Consider the following 12,472-nt stretch of genomic DNA (forward strand, 5'->3'; position numbering starts at 1 on the left):
TTTGGACTGAAATACTTCAAGATGTTCACTTAGAGCGAAGCCCCAAAATTTCCAGCTACACTTGCCATTATGTATTGTCCCTGTTTTGGGGTGTTTGGAAGCCACGTCTTTAGGTGCACCCATATATGCGGGGATCGTTTCAATCGGGAGATCTTTTTTGGAGCTTTGACTTTGAGACTGTGATGGTATTTCAGAAAAAAAAAATTCCTTAAAAAATATTGTCGAGTTTTATGGTGATCTGTATGACAGTGGCTACGGTATATTTAGAACAAAAACGACACCACAGCTAAAAACCAAGAGGAATGAGGTTTATAAAAATTCCTAACTTATACTTGGGGGTATTTCACTTCTATCGTTGTATATGTCTGGTTCACATAAAGTTACACTTACCGTATATACTCGCGTATAAGCCGAGTTTTTCAGCACCCAAAATGTGTTGAAAAACTCTACCTCGGCTTATACGCGGGTCAGCTAAAAAAGGTTGGCGCTTACTCACTGATTGAAGTCTGCAGTGACTCCTCCGTGCTGCCCATACTTCTTCCCGCTCGTGGCTTCCTTAGCACTCAGCCCCTCCCCTCTCAGCTCTCGTCACTCAGTACTCAGTACTGTGTGCGCATTACCGTATTGCGCGTAGGAGCGTAGGAGCGCACAAGAGTTTAGAAGAGGAGCGCTCGAGACGTGGATGAGGTGCGCGCTCACTCTGTGATACGAGCACGCACCTGTACAGGGAGCGGAGGCGCGCGTCTTCTCCCTTTGTGATGTGCCCTGGGACGCTGCAGCCTCGTAATAGGGGGAAAGGAGGCGGCAGTTTACTTCTCCGTGTAAGTTTGTGAGCTACCATTGTCATTTGAGAGGGAGGACTGATTGACAAGAGCTGAGAGGGGAGGGGCTGGAGCAGAATTATGTATACTTGTGTGTGCAGTAGACCATGTGTGTTAGAAAAATAATGTGAATATATAACACTAGGTATAATTGAAAGGTTAACAGTTCCAGTAATGGCCTTATTGCATGACATGTCCACCTTTTTCACCTTGACAGCAGCATGGAGGAGTCAGTGCATGCTTCAGATCAGTGAGTAAGCAGCAACGTTAAAGCTTTAAATTGGCCATGTCCTAAAATAATTTCTCACCCCTAGGCTTATACACGAGTCAATAAATTTTTCCAGTTTTCTTAGGTAAATTAGGTACCTCGGCTTATACGCGGGTCGGCTTATACACGAGTATATACGGTATCTGTTTTGTTTCGATGTAAAATTGTACAAAATGCGGTTTTATTATTGGGGTGTGTTCTGGACCAGAAAAGTGGGATACCGATATATATCTGGTATCGTTGGATTCAGCAGAATCAGGACTTTTACAAACAGTAAAATTGTCAGTAAATGTAATTTTTCTTGGGAAAAAAAAGACAAAATAAAACACTTTTATTTCACTTTTTTTTACATATTTCACACAAATTTTTTATTACAGAAAATGTACAAAACTTTGTTACAGTTGTAGAAAATTGTCATCTTGGTTTTGAGATTATTTTCTTGGTAATGTATCCTCAATAGGGAACTGGTTGTCCCGGAAAATTAGATTCCAAGTCACACCCTTAGGGTAAGGCCACACTGCGTGTTTTGGGGAGATTTGGACGCCTGGCGACTAATCGCCTCATCTTTGTGGCGACCAATCTCCCCAAACCCCTTCCCTCACTCTGCGCCGGCTAAAATGAAAAATCGCCGGCGTTAATCACACACGGCAATTTGTTTTCCGAAGTTTCCTTGTGAGGTAAAGTCGGAAAAAGGAACCACCACGTGTGATTACCCTTAGCCAAATTTTACATATCAAAGGGTTTCTTGGGGTTGGAATGGGGGCTGTATGTTGCTACTGGAGCCTTATAACTAATTTCTGTATGTAACAAACTCGCTCAACTAGAATTAGGGAAGTTTGATGGTTTTTATTTCCTCCATGTGGTCATTTGGGAGCTGTTGGGGCAGGTATCACAAACCAGGATAAAAGAACACTGGACAGCGGCCTGGGGAGCCTGACGGAGAGATGAAGACAGAAGCAGCGTGGGACAGATGAAGATGCTGGCCAGACAGGAACGAGGGGAGCAGGAGCCATCAGCTAACCAGAAAGAAACTATCAGGGGTCTGGTGGTAACAATGCAGACTTGTACAGGTATGGGATCCATTATCCGGAAACCCATTATCCAGAAAGCTCCAAATTACAGAAAGGCCATCTGCCATAGTGGCAAATTTACTAAAGATCGAAGTGGCTAACGCTAGAGAAAATTTGCCAGTGTGACGTCATTTCGTTACTTCGCAGATTTGCTAAGGGGTGATGGTGTAAATTCACTAGCGAAGTGGACCTACTCTAGCGCTACTTCGCACCCTTACGCCAGGCAAAGTTGCGCTATGACGAAGGGACGTAACTACGCTAATTCACTAACTTGCGCATTTTACTGAACGCTACATCTTGCGCCAGACTTGCCTTCGCCACCTCAGACCAGGCGAAGTGCAATAGAGTAGATAGGACTTGCTTCAAAAAAGTTAAATTTTTTTCTAAGTTCCAAAAAAACACTGGTGTGGGTGATAGGCTGAAAAAGATTGTAAATTATTTTGGATGTACCCTCCTTCCCCCTACATTTCCTAACATATGGCACCTAAACTATACAGTGGGCACATGTCTAGGGAAAAATAACAACTCTATTATTTTATGAAGCTTTCCCAGGCTTGTGTAGTGTAATGTATTTGCTGCTACATATTTGTCCATTGTACTTTAACTTGGTGCCGTATGCAAATTAGGCATCGCTAGCGTAACTTCGTTTTGCTTGACGAATTAATGATAGCGCAACTTCGCTACCTTTCGCCTTTCCTGAGCGCAACTTCGGATTTTAGTGAATTAGTGGCGCCCTGGCGAAGTGCGGCGAAGCCAACGCTGGCGCAACTTCGAAGGCAAGTAAATTTGCCCCATAGACTCCATTTTATCCAAATCGAAATTTTTAAAAATAATTTCCTTTTTCTGTGTAATAATAAAGCAGTGCCTTGTACTTGATCCCAACTAAGATATAATTAATCCTTATTGGAAGCAAAACCAGCCTATTGGGTTTATTTAATGTTTACATGATTTTCTAGTAGTCTTAGGATATGAAGATCCAAATTATGAAAAGATCCGTTATCCGGAGAGCCCTAGGTCCCGAGCATTCTGGGTAACAGGTACCATACCTGTATAATAATCATTATATTACTGTAAATAATATAAATACGGTGTTGTTTTAGAGGTATTGTAATTGTTTAAGTGTTGTAACAATTCATTGATTTACTATTCAATATATAATCATTTTACTATACAGCTGTCGGGGTGCTTTCTTTGTCTGTTTGCTCAAAAGAACGGTAACCCTAGGAAGAGGAGTGAACCTTACCCAGTGTTCAAGCTCAATTTCATCCAAAAAAAAAAAAAATTTGATATATACAATGGACTTATTTCATGTAGGTTTTTGTGTCAAAAAACGTAATGAGTTCAAAATGTCTAAAAACTACTTAGTAGTGGATGTTCGCTATTACGACAAATCGTCTGGCAGTGAAAGGGCTAAATGAGCTCCAACATTCTTCTTCTTCTTCATTAGTGGAGTCTTGCGCGGTGACGGTGCATAGAGGCCATGTCGGTTGAGCGCATTACTTATTGTTTTCTTTGAAACAACTGTACCTGCTAACTCAAGGTCTTTCTGAAGCTCTCTGCGAGTGATCCTTGGCTCTTGGACAACTCTTCCGATTATTCTTTTGACTCCTCTGTCAGAAATCTTGCGAGGAGCACCTGATCGTGGCCGGTTTAGGGTGAAATGATGTTCTTTCCACTTGCGGATTATGGCCCCAATGGTGCTCACTGGAACGTTCAGAAGCTTAGAAATACGTCTGTAACCAATGCCATCGGTATGTTTTGCAACAATAAGGTTGCGAAGGTCTTGAGAGAGCTCTTTGCTTTTCCCCATCATGAGATGCTTCTTGTGCGACACCTTGATAATGAGAAACCTTTTTATAGGCCACTAATTAGGACTAAACCAGCTGATATTAATTTGCACTGATAGGGGCGGGATTGCTTCTATATACGGACAGATTTCGGAGGTTTCTTGGCTTACCGGGCCTTTTTACACCTCCTTTTCTTCATGTGTTCAATACTTTGTGTTGCACACTGTGTCATTGCACTTTATTACACATAACTTAATTTATGGACTTATTTGTTTTGCTTTCTTTGTATGTGTTGATTACTTGGGTTGTTACGGACATCTGTTGTCAATTTCATGTCTATAGCCCATATAGGTTGGACATCCAAGATTAATATGTAAGGTGCCCATACCAACAATGTACCAACCAAGGTACCACAAACTCCAAGTATCTGAATCATCAACCCAAAATATTTCCTTCTACTATCATTATTAGAGAACATATTAGATACGGTTAACATTATGTATTACCATTTCTTCTCGATCCTTGTCAGATATTTCATTTGGACCTTGTTGTACGCCCGCATCAGCAACACCACCTGCAAAGGCAGAGATCTGTGATGCACGACCTAGTTATAAATATTTCTATTGTTATTTTTTATTTACACATGCCCCTAGTGTGCTCCATGCCAATATCCCCTCATGATAAACCAACAAGCTGGGTCTTTTCCTCACTCCATCCCCTAAACACATTAACGATCCCTTTTCTACTCAATCTAATCCCCTCCCTCACATGTATTCAAGACAATCCATTTTCACTTAAGAGATCTCGGAAATTTAGAAACCCACAGGCACAAGCAGGGAGTTCCCAATCCAGTGTAACTGACCCACAGGCACAAGAAGGGAGTTCCTAATCCAGTGTAACTGACCCACAGGCACAAGCAGGGAGTTGCCAATCCAGTGTAACTGACCCACAGGCACAAGCAGGAAGTTCCCAATCCAGTGTAACTGACCCACAGGCACAAGCAAGGAGTTCCCAACCAATGTAACTGACCCACAGGCACAAGCAGGGAGTCCCCAATCCAGTGTAACTGGCCCACAGGTACAAGCAGGAAGATCCCTAAAATCTCTCCACACTGTTAGAGAGGATCCCTAGCCACTTACCCCCATCAGCAGCTGTATTTTCCACAGTGTCCAGGTAATACTCTGGTTCTTCTTTCTCAATCTTTATCTGGGGTGCTATTGGCTCTTCCTGTTTCACACCTACCAACAGGAAATAGATAGAGGATTTGTTAAAGCTTTCTGACTAGTTTATTGGATGATGGGATGGGGCCAGGGAATTTTCCATTCACAGCATTTAGCATAAAGCAGAGGTTGTTGGACTTTTTCAGTTCAAACACACCAGCATATGTCAGTGCCCCCTTAATACATAACAAGTTAATAGATTGGTGTATAATCATTCAGCCATTTTTCCAAGCAATGTTCCCTCTAATGTGTGCGATTGTGCACGGACACACACAACAAATTGTGGTGCGGACAAGGAGTTTTGTGTGAAAACACAAAATTTTGTATCGCTTGTGACCTGGGCATTGGGGAACTCCCTCTGATGACCTGATGAAATTTAGCCCCTTGTAGGTCTGAGCATTCCTGGTAGGACAGAACCTCCTTACAGATTCCAGCTCTGAATCCATTTGCCTTGCTAGAAACCTCACACACTTCTTAGACAAACCTGTGCCCTGAATGTTTTTTTATTTCTTGTTTTTTTTTTGGAATCATTTTTATTGTTCCTGTTAATGGGTGCAGCCACTGCAGTGACGCTAACACCCAGATCCAAAGCCAAAGTAAAGAGCAACTGCAACGGGACCATAATATACCCTGTTTTAGAAAAGAAAAAGAAAACCAGCCTAAATCGAGTTATTGCAGGTAAATGGTCACATTTATTATAACGGTATAGTTTAACAAGAACAACAATTGAAACAACTACAAGAGAGAAAAACATTAAAGTGTTCAGTGCAACCTTAAAAAAATAAAAAACAGTGAAAAATTCCTAAAAAGTCAAAAGCCATCTCATCGCTGCACCCAGGGGCCAAGAAATTTCCATCGTACAGATCATCATTCTGTGGACCATCCAAGGCATCACCCATGTTGTATTTATTAGTCAAGTTCACTAGACCCAAGAAAAAATTCAGTAATGGTGGGCCTCCTTGAGTCAGAAAGTGGGGTCCACCTTCCATCCACTGGTTCCATTCCTCTTTCAGGGAAACGCTATGAAATTAGTTGACCGACCCATGAAGGGGCTGTAGATCCTAGAGGGTTTTAGATTTCGAGCCCTGAACTGGTCAAGGAATAGAAGGGCAGGTATTTTTAGCAAGGCCCCTAAATGCCCCCTCCAACCTTACTTTATCATAGACATGGAGAAAGGCCCATGTTGTCCTTTGTCATCTTTTGAATGTAATGAGTGGTTGCAGCCATTGCGCAATCAGCACCGTAGGCCAAGACAATGGTGTAGTGGTGATTGAAATGCTTATGAACCAGAGACGTAACACGTTCCATCTGATGGAACATCAAAGTCAGATGGACCAAGTCCATGCTTCCTATCTGCCCTAGATCATTCCAACTTTTTTTGCATCAATCACATACATGTGAAATGCAACAGTCTTTGCTTTATATGAAGTTGGCATCTTATGCGTCATCCTGGGCTTAGTGCCCATGTTAAGTCTGTGCCTTCTCATGGCACCCCAGTAGCATTTTTAAGATCCTTTTGCGCAGCAAGAAGTGCAGTTGGGCTCCTTTTCAGATTTGTGTTCAGAGCAAGTATTTTGGTGCTGCATTATCCAGTTTTTCATCTCTTCATCCAACTGAGGCCATTTGGCCACATGGCCCCGGAGTGTGCACTTGTTCTTCTCGGTTTTTTGCAGTTGCTCCTCCTGCTTCCTCCATTCCCTAATCATTTTTTCAGTCGGTGGAGGGCCAAAGTGCCGTGCCGCCGCTCTGTTTCCATGCTCTTTCGCGTAGCTCACTACTTCGAGCTTAAAGGAAATGTTATAAGACAACCGTCTCTGCTTGCACATTATGTCTTGATGCACAGTAGGTCTTCTCTCTATTAAAGCAAAGAGAATGCTATGCATAAAATCATATTTATGGTAATGGGGTCACACAAAGATGTCAAGTAAGCAAAGAACTGTCATCCATCAGTTCAGTCTTTGATACATTCTATATCAGTGGTGCCCAAACTATTGGGTTAGCCCCCTGCAGGAGGCTCAGTAGATGATCTCAGCTTATCTGCTCTCCTAGATGCCTGGCTTGAAGGCCAATTAGATATAGGGGTCAACACATAATACTTGATCTTTCTGGATTGTTGGAACTAAAGATGAGCAGGTCAAAATGTTTCCCTTAACCCCCATCTGACCCAGCCAAAAAGCCCTTTTCTACTTTAAGTCCCACACCCGACCCTTCCCCCGTCTGATGACCATAGGTGAGAGGTTAGTACTATTACATCACATAAGATGAAGGTGCCCTGCTTGAAGTCTGACCCATAATTCTTTTTTTTGGGGGGGGGGGCATTGCCTATGACCAAGTGCTAGGTAAGCAATGCTACGTAAGCATGAAACGCGTTAGGCTAAATATGGGGTTTCTGTGATTTTAAAATGATACAATAAAATTATTTTATTCCAAAAAGCATGGATATAGAGATTTTTTTAATTTATGACCCATAATCCTCACAATTTAGGGCTCACATTCATGGAAGAACCTGCCCAATTTACTTGTCGCTACTTGGAAACCATGGCTGAATGGTTTATATAACAATGTTTCCTTGAGGGCTATACCAAATGGTGGACCCAAAAAAGGGGCTTAAAAAGTCCAAACACCACCACTGAAGGTTTAAAATGTGTTTTTTTCCTTCACAATCCCTGACGGACTGAGAAACAATAAAGCTTTTGAGTAGGGAAGCACCAAATCCGTCATTTTTGAACTCAAGACACATGCGAAATCCTACATTAATTTACATATTAATATTAGAGAAACATTTAAAAATGTCATGAGCTGTGAAGAAAAAAAAAATGCTTGACTTGATACTCTGAATCCTGCAGAATGGGATAGCAGTCAGCGGATTCCCCAATCAAATACATTGGTGCATCGCTACTTTTGAGGCATCGCTACTTTTGAGGCAGGCAGCACAAGCTAAAGATTCTGACACTATTCCTGTGTTACATAAGTATCTGGAAGTATAACTAGCAAGTTCTGCTCTTATGGGGTAGTGTGTGAGGGAGAGTATGAGTAAAAGTGTGTATACTGAATGCCTAAATGAAAACTTGAGAGGAGTGAGCGATTGACCTGGAAGTTCCACATATAACTTATAAACGCAGCCTGTGGTGCTGGTCCTACAGAAGCAGAACATTTCGGGGAAGTATCTGCTTACAATGTTGGACTAGTGTTCAGCTTGTGTTTAGCCCAAACTCCTTCCATTAATGCAATTTTACCACGGCATAAAACTCAAGCCAACGCATCATCTGCAGACAAACTGACAGCTAGAACTGTTGCTCTATTATGAAATAATGTTGGCCAACTTGGGTCCATCTTCCCTGGGGGGGAAGCAGTTAAGAGAAACCCTCATTAAAAATGGAAAGCTAATGAGCGACTTAAACAGAGACAACATACAGCATTTACTGGTGAGCAGCAGAACCTTTTATGTATGGTCCAAACTGGCAAGCAGTGTTGATAGGGTTCATACAAAAGCAACAACTTTTATTGGCTGGCAGCACCCTTTATACAACACGCAATGACAGAATTGCTTTCCCACCATTTCTTAACATTAGGGCATAAATGTTGCTACACTACAAATCCCATGTTAAGATAATCTGGGGACCCAAGGTTAAGTATGACATGTTCAAACTTCATTGGAGGCCAGTGGTCAGTAATACTGGCCAAGCTGTGGGTAAAGTGACTGGTAAAAAGCTTCAAGTTCAGAACATTTCATTGATGGACAATAATAAGAAGATGACTGGCTTATGCTCATCCTCCAATTAAATGTATCTACTCACCCCCCCCCCCCGGTCAGTGTTTTGCTCGTTACCGGACATTGCCAGCTGTGAAGCTAACTCCCTCCAGCCAATCAGTATTAGCAATCAGCGGCAATTTCCATTGGCCCAAATGCATTTGGTGTGAAAGTGTGGAGCACGGGAAACAATTTAACACTGGCTCCAGCCAATTGGCAACATATATTTCATCAGTAAATAATACGTTTTCCAGGCACAATCTGTTATTGGGAGGTATTAACTACACTTCCACACAAAGCAGATACCTCTGGCCAGCGATATTATCTGAATTTGCCAAATTGTTAATCTGAACTTTATTTTAAAGAACAAAGTTTCAGTTAAAGAATGCATTATGGTCCAAAATTTAAAAAAAAAAAAAAAGTACTCACCAGGCACAGGAAAAGTAACAATTTCACTCCTTATTGTGGACAGAGGATCCTCGGTGTCCATATGCTCATTCTCCATTTTCCCTTCTGTAAATGAGCCTAAAGAAACGACACAGACAAAGACATCTGTTGCACAAGGATTTGTTTTAAATACAAGTTCAGGGAGATCCCTCCAGTTACACACTCCAGCCCAGTGTTACTGACCCACAGACACAAGCAGTGAGACCCCTAAACTCCAGTGTTACTGACCCACAGACACAAGCAGTGAGACCCCTAAACTCCAGTGTTACTGACCCACAGACACAAGCAGTGAGACCCCTAAACTCCAGTGTTACTGAGCCACAGACACAAGCAGTGAGACCCCTAAACTCCAGTGTTACTGATCCACAGACACAAGCAGTGAGACCCCTAAACTCCAGTGTTACTGACCCACAGACACAAGCAGTGAGACCATTAAACTCCAGTGTTACTGACCCACAGACACAAGCAGTGAGACCCCTAAACTCCAGTGTTACTGACCCACAGACACAAGCAGCGAGACCCCTAAACTCCAGTGTTACTGACCCACAGACACAAGCAGTGAGACCCCTAAACTCCAGTGTTACTGACCCACAGACACAAGCAGTGAGACCCCTAAACTCCAGTGTTACTGACCCACAGACACAAGCAGTGAGACCCCTAAACTCCAGTGTTACTGACCCACAGACACAAGCAGCGAGACCCCTAAACTCCAGTGTTACTGACCCCCAGCCACAAGCAGTGAGACCCCTAAACTCCAGTGTTACTGAGCCACAGACACAAGCAGCGAGACCCCTAAACTCCAGTGTTACTGAGCCACAGACACAAGCAGTGAGACCCCTAAACTCCAGTGTTACTGAGCCACAGACACAAGCAGTGAGACCCCTAAACTCCAGTGTTACTGACCCACAGACACAAGCAGTGAGACCCCTAAACTCCAGTGTTACTGACCCACAGACACAAGCAGTGAGACCCCTAAACTCCAGTGTTACTGACCCACAGACACAAGCAGTGAGACCCCTAAACTCCAGTGTTACTGACCCACAGACACAAGCAGTGAGACCCCTAAACTCCAGTGTTACTGACCCACAGACATAAGCAGTGAGACCCCTAAACTCCAGTGTTACTGAGCCACAGACACAAGCAGTGAGACCCCTAAACTCCAGTGTTACTGACCCACAGACACAAGCAGTGAGACCCCTAAACTCCAGTGTTACTGAGCCACAGACACAAGCAGTGAGACCCCTAAACTCCAGCGTTACTGACCCACAGACACAAGCAGTGAGACCCCTAAACTCCAATGTTACTGACCCACAGACACAAGCAGTGAGACCCCTAAACTCCAGTGTTACTGAGCCACAGACACAAGCAGTGAGACCCCTAAACTCCAGTGTTACTGACCCACAGACACAGAGTCCATGGCTACTTACCCCCATCAGGAAGAGGAGCCACTGAAATGTCTCTTGGGTTTGGGTAGAATTCAGGGTCTGGTTCGTCTTTGATCTTTGTCTGATAAATCTCTTGCCCAGCCAGAAGGAAACCTGGCAGTAAGAGAAATACAGGGCTGTGAATGGAATGATTTGCAAACAGACACTTTATAATGAAACACTTCAGTAATTTTAGTGTGCAAATGCTAAGCAGTAATTGTTTATATGTTACTGTTTTCTGCTTCTGACTCCTCCTCCAGGTCTCTTAATCAGCCGGCTTCTGCTACACTCTTTCAAGAGTCGGGAACAGTAGTGCACAGAATATAACCAGCCAGCCAGGCTGCTTTAAATGGATGTAAAAATGTATATTTGGAGATGGCGTGCATGATGTGTCATTATGTATTAAACAGTAACAAATCTGACATTAAATAATGTATTATTCTCTCTATTATCAGTCTGTCCAATCTAAACACTCTGCTGTTATGGCCCTGCACCCTTCCTCCTGCTACATTCCCCTCAACCACTGCCAAGTAATTATGTTACTATGAACTAAACCAGTAAAAGTGTTGATTTAACATGCTGTTCTCTTGAGCAAACATTAACCCTGTGTGTCTGGAACATTTATTCATTCTGTGCTTTAGGCACCAATCGGACATTTTCGTGGAATTTACCTCTCCTGAGTGAGGCCTGTGTGTGCAGGATTAATATCATTGTAATACACAAGAGCCATGAACATCCTCTAAATTATATCCCTATAAATGGTGCTCAGTGATGTCATTGACTATAATTGGAGCTTAGTGATGTCATTTCTGTCACATGACTCACTGAAACGCGTGTAATATAATAAATAAAGTACGCCTGATGCAAAATATGCGGATATTGGAAGTCACCTCGGAGTTCCATGACCTTGGCCTTTGGCCTCGTGTTTTATATGTTCATGGAACTGCTCGGTATCCTTATATTTCACAAGAGGGGGTACTTTATTCACTATATAAACAGAATGAGGAATACACTGACAATCAACGGGTACTTACCCCCCTCAGCAAATGGAGTAGACGTGTCTTCCTGGTAACTCCCAGAGGCTGCTCCTTCATCCTCTTCCTTCATCTGTAAGGTCTGTGGGTCTGTCTCTGGGAAGCACAAAGGGACAGACAGGTGCCGCATGAAGCTGACAGAACATAAAGATCCCACAATTCCTTCCCACAGAACTGACCCAGAGTATATATGGCAATTTGACTATCACCCACCAGAGAATGGCTCTAGAGTGACTGCTGAATGTCCGATGCTCATCACCTGTAGAGACTTTGTATCTAGAAGTGAAGTGAATCCACCCAATGGTACAGAGGGATTGAACCCCCGTAAGAAATAAATCTACTGTATATCGTTGCTATGTGCAGAGTAACCACATCATAATGATGAACAGAATAGTCTACTGGGAGAATCGTGCCAGTCAAATGCCCCTTAAAGGGGACCCGTCACCCAAAACAAATTATTCAAAATCCTATTTTATCACATTAGTCAAGCAAAATGAACTTTAATGACACTATATAAATTATTTGAATCTTGTTTCCTTCAGTCTGGGAATTCATAATTATAACAAGCAGGCAGGAGCCATTTTGTGGGACACTGTTATTAAGACAAGTCTTGTATCATCTCAGAATCTTGTTTGTGCACCAGAATGGGG

General features: G+C 42.8%; 2 protein-coding genes across 8 annotated transcripts in view; one reads left to right on the plus strand and one right to left on the minus strand.

Moving 5' to 3' along the window:
• LOC121394826 (zinc finger protein 239-like) overlaps positions 1-12,472 on the plus strand; it is a 601,589-nt gene that overhangs the window by 573,664 nt on the left and 15,453 nt on the right. The window lies entirely within an intron of this gene.
• The window catches only part of XB5897957.S (hypothetical LOC495453 S homeolog), a 658,286-nt gene continuing 648,938 nt past the window's right edge, over positions 3,125-12,472 (minus strand). For 2 of the 7 annotated variants that reach the window (NM_001095106.1, XM_018268490.2), the window contains 4 exon segments: positions 5,839-7,021; positions 9,347-9,442; positions 10,792-10,902; positions 11,823-11,918. In NM_001095106.1, the coding sequence (NP_001088575.1) occupies positions 6,672-7,021; positions 9,347-9,442; positions 10,792-10,902; positions 11,823-11,918 (653 nt within the window). In that variant the 3' untranslated portion in view covers positions 5,839-6,671. 7 annotated transcript variants of the gene reach the window in all.

The sequence above is a fragment of the Xenopus laevis genome, chromosome 6L, assembly GCF_017654675.1.
Source record: "Xenopus laevis strain J_2021 chromosome 6L, Xenopus_laevis_v10.1, whole genome shotgun sequence".
In the NCBI taxonomy this organism is placed as follows: Eukaryota; Metazoa; Chordata; class Amphibia; order Anura; family Pipidae; genus Xenopus; species Xenopus laevis.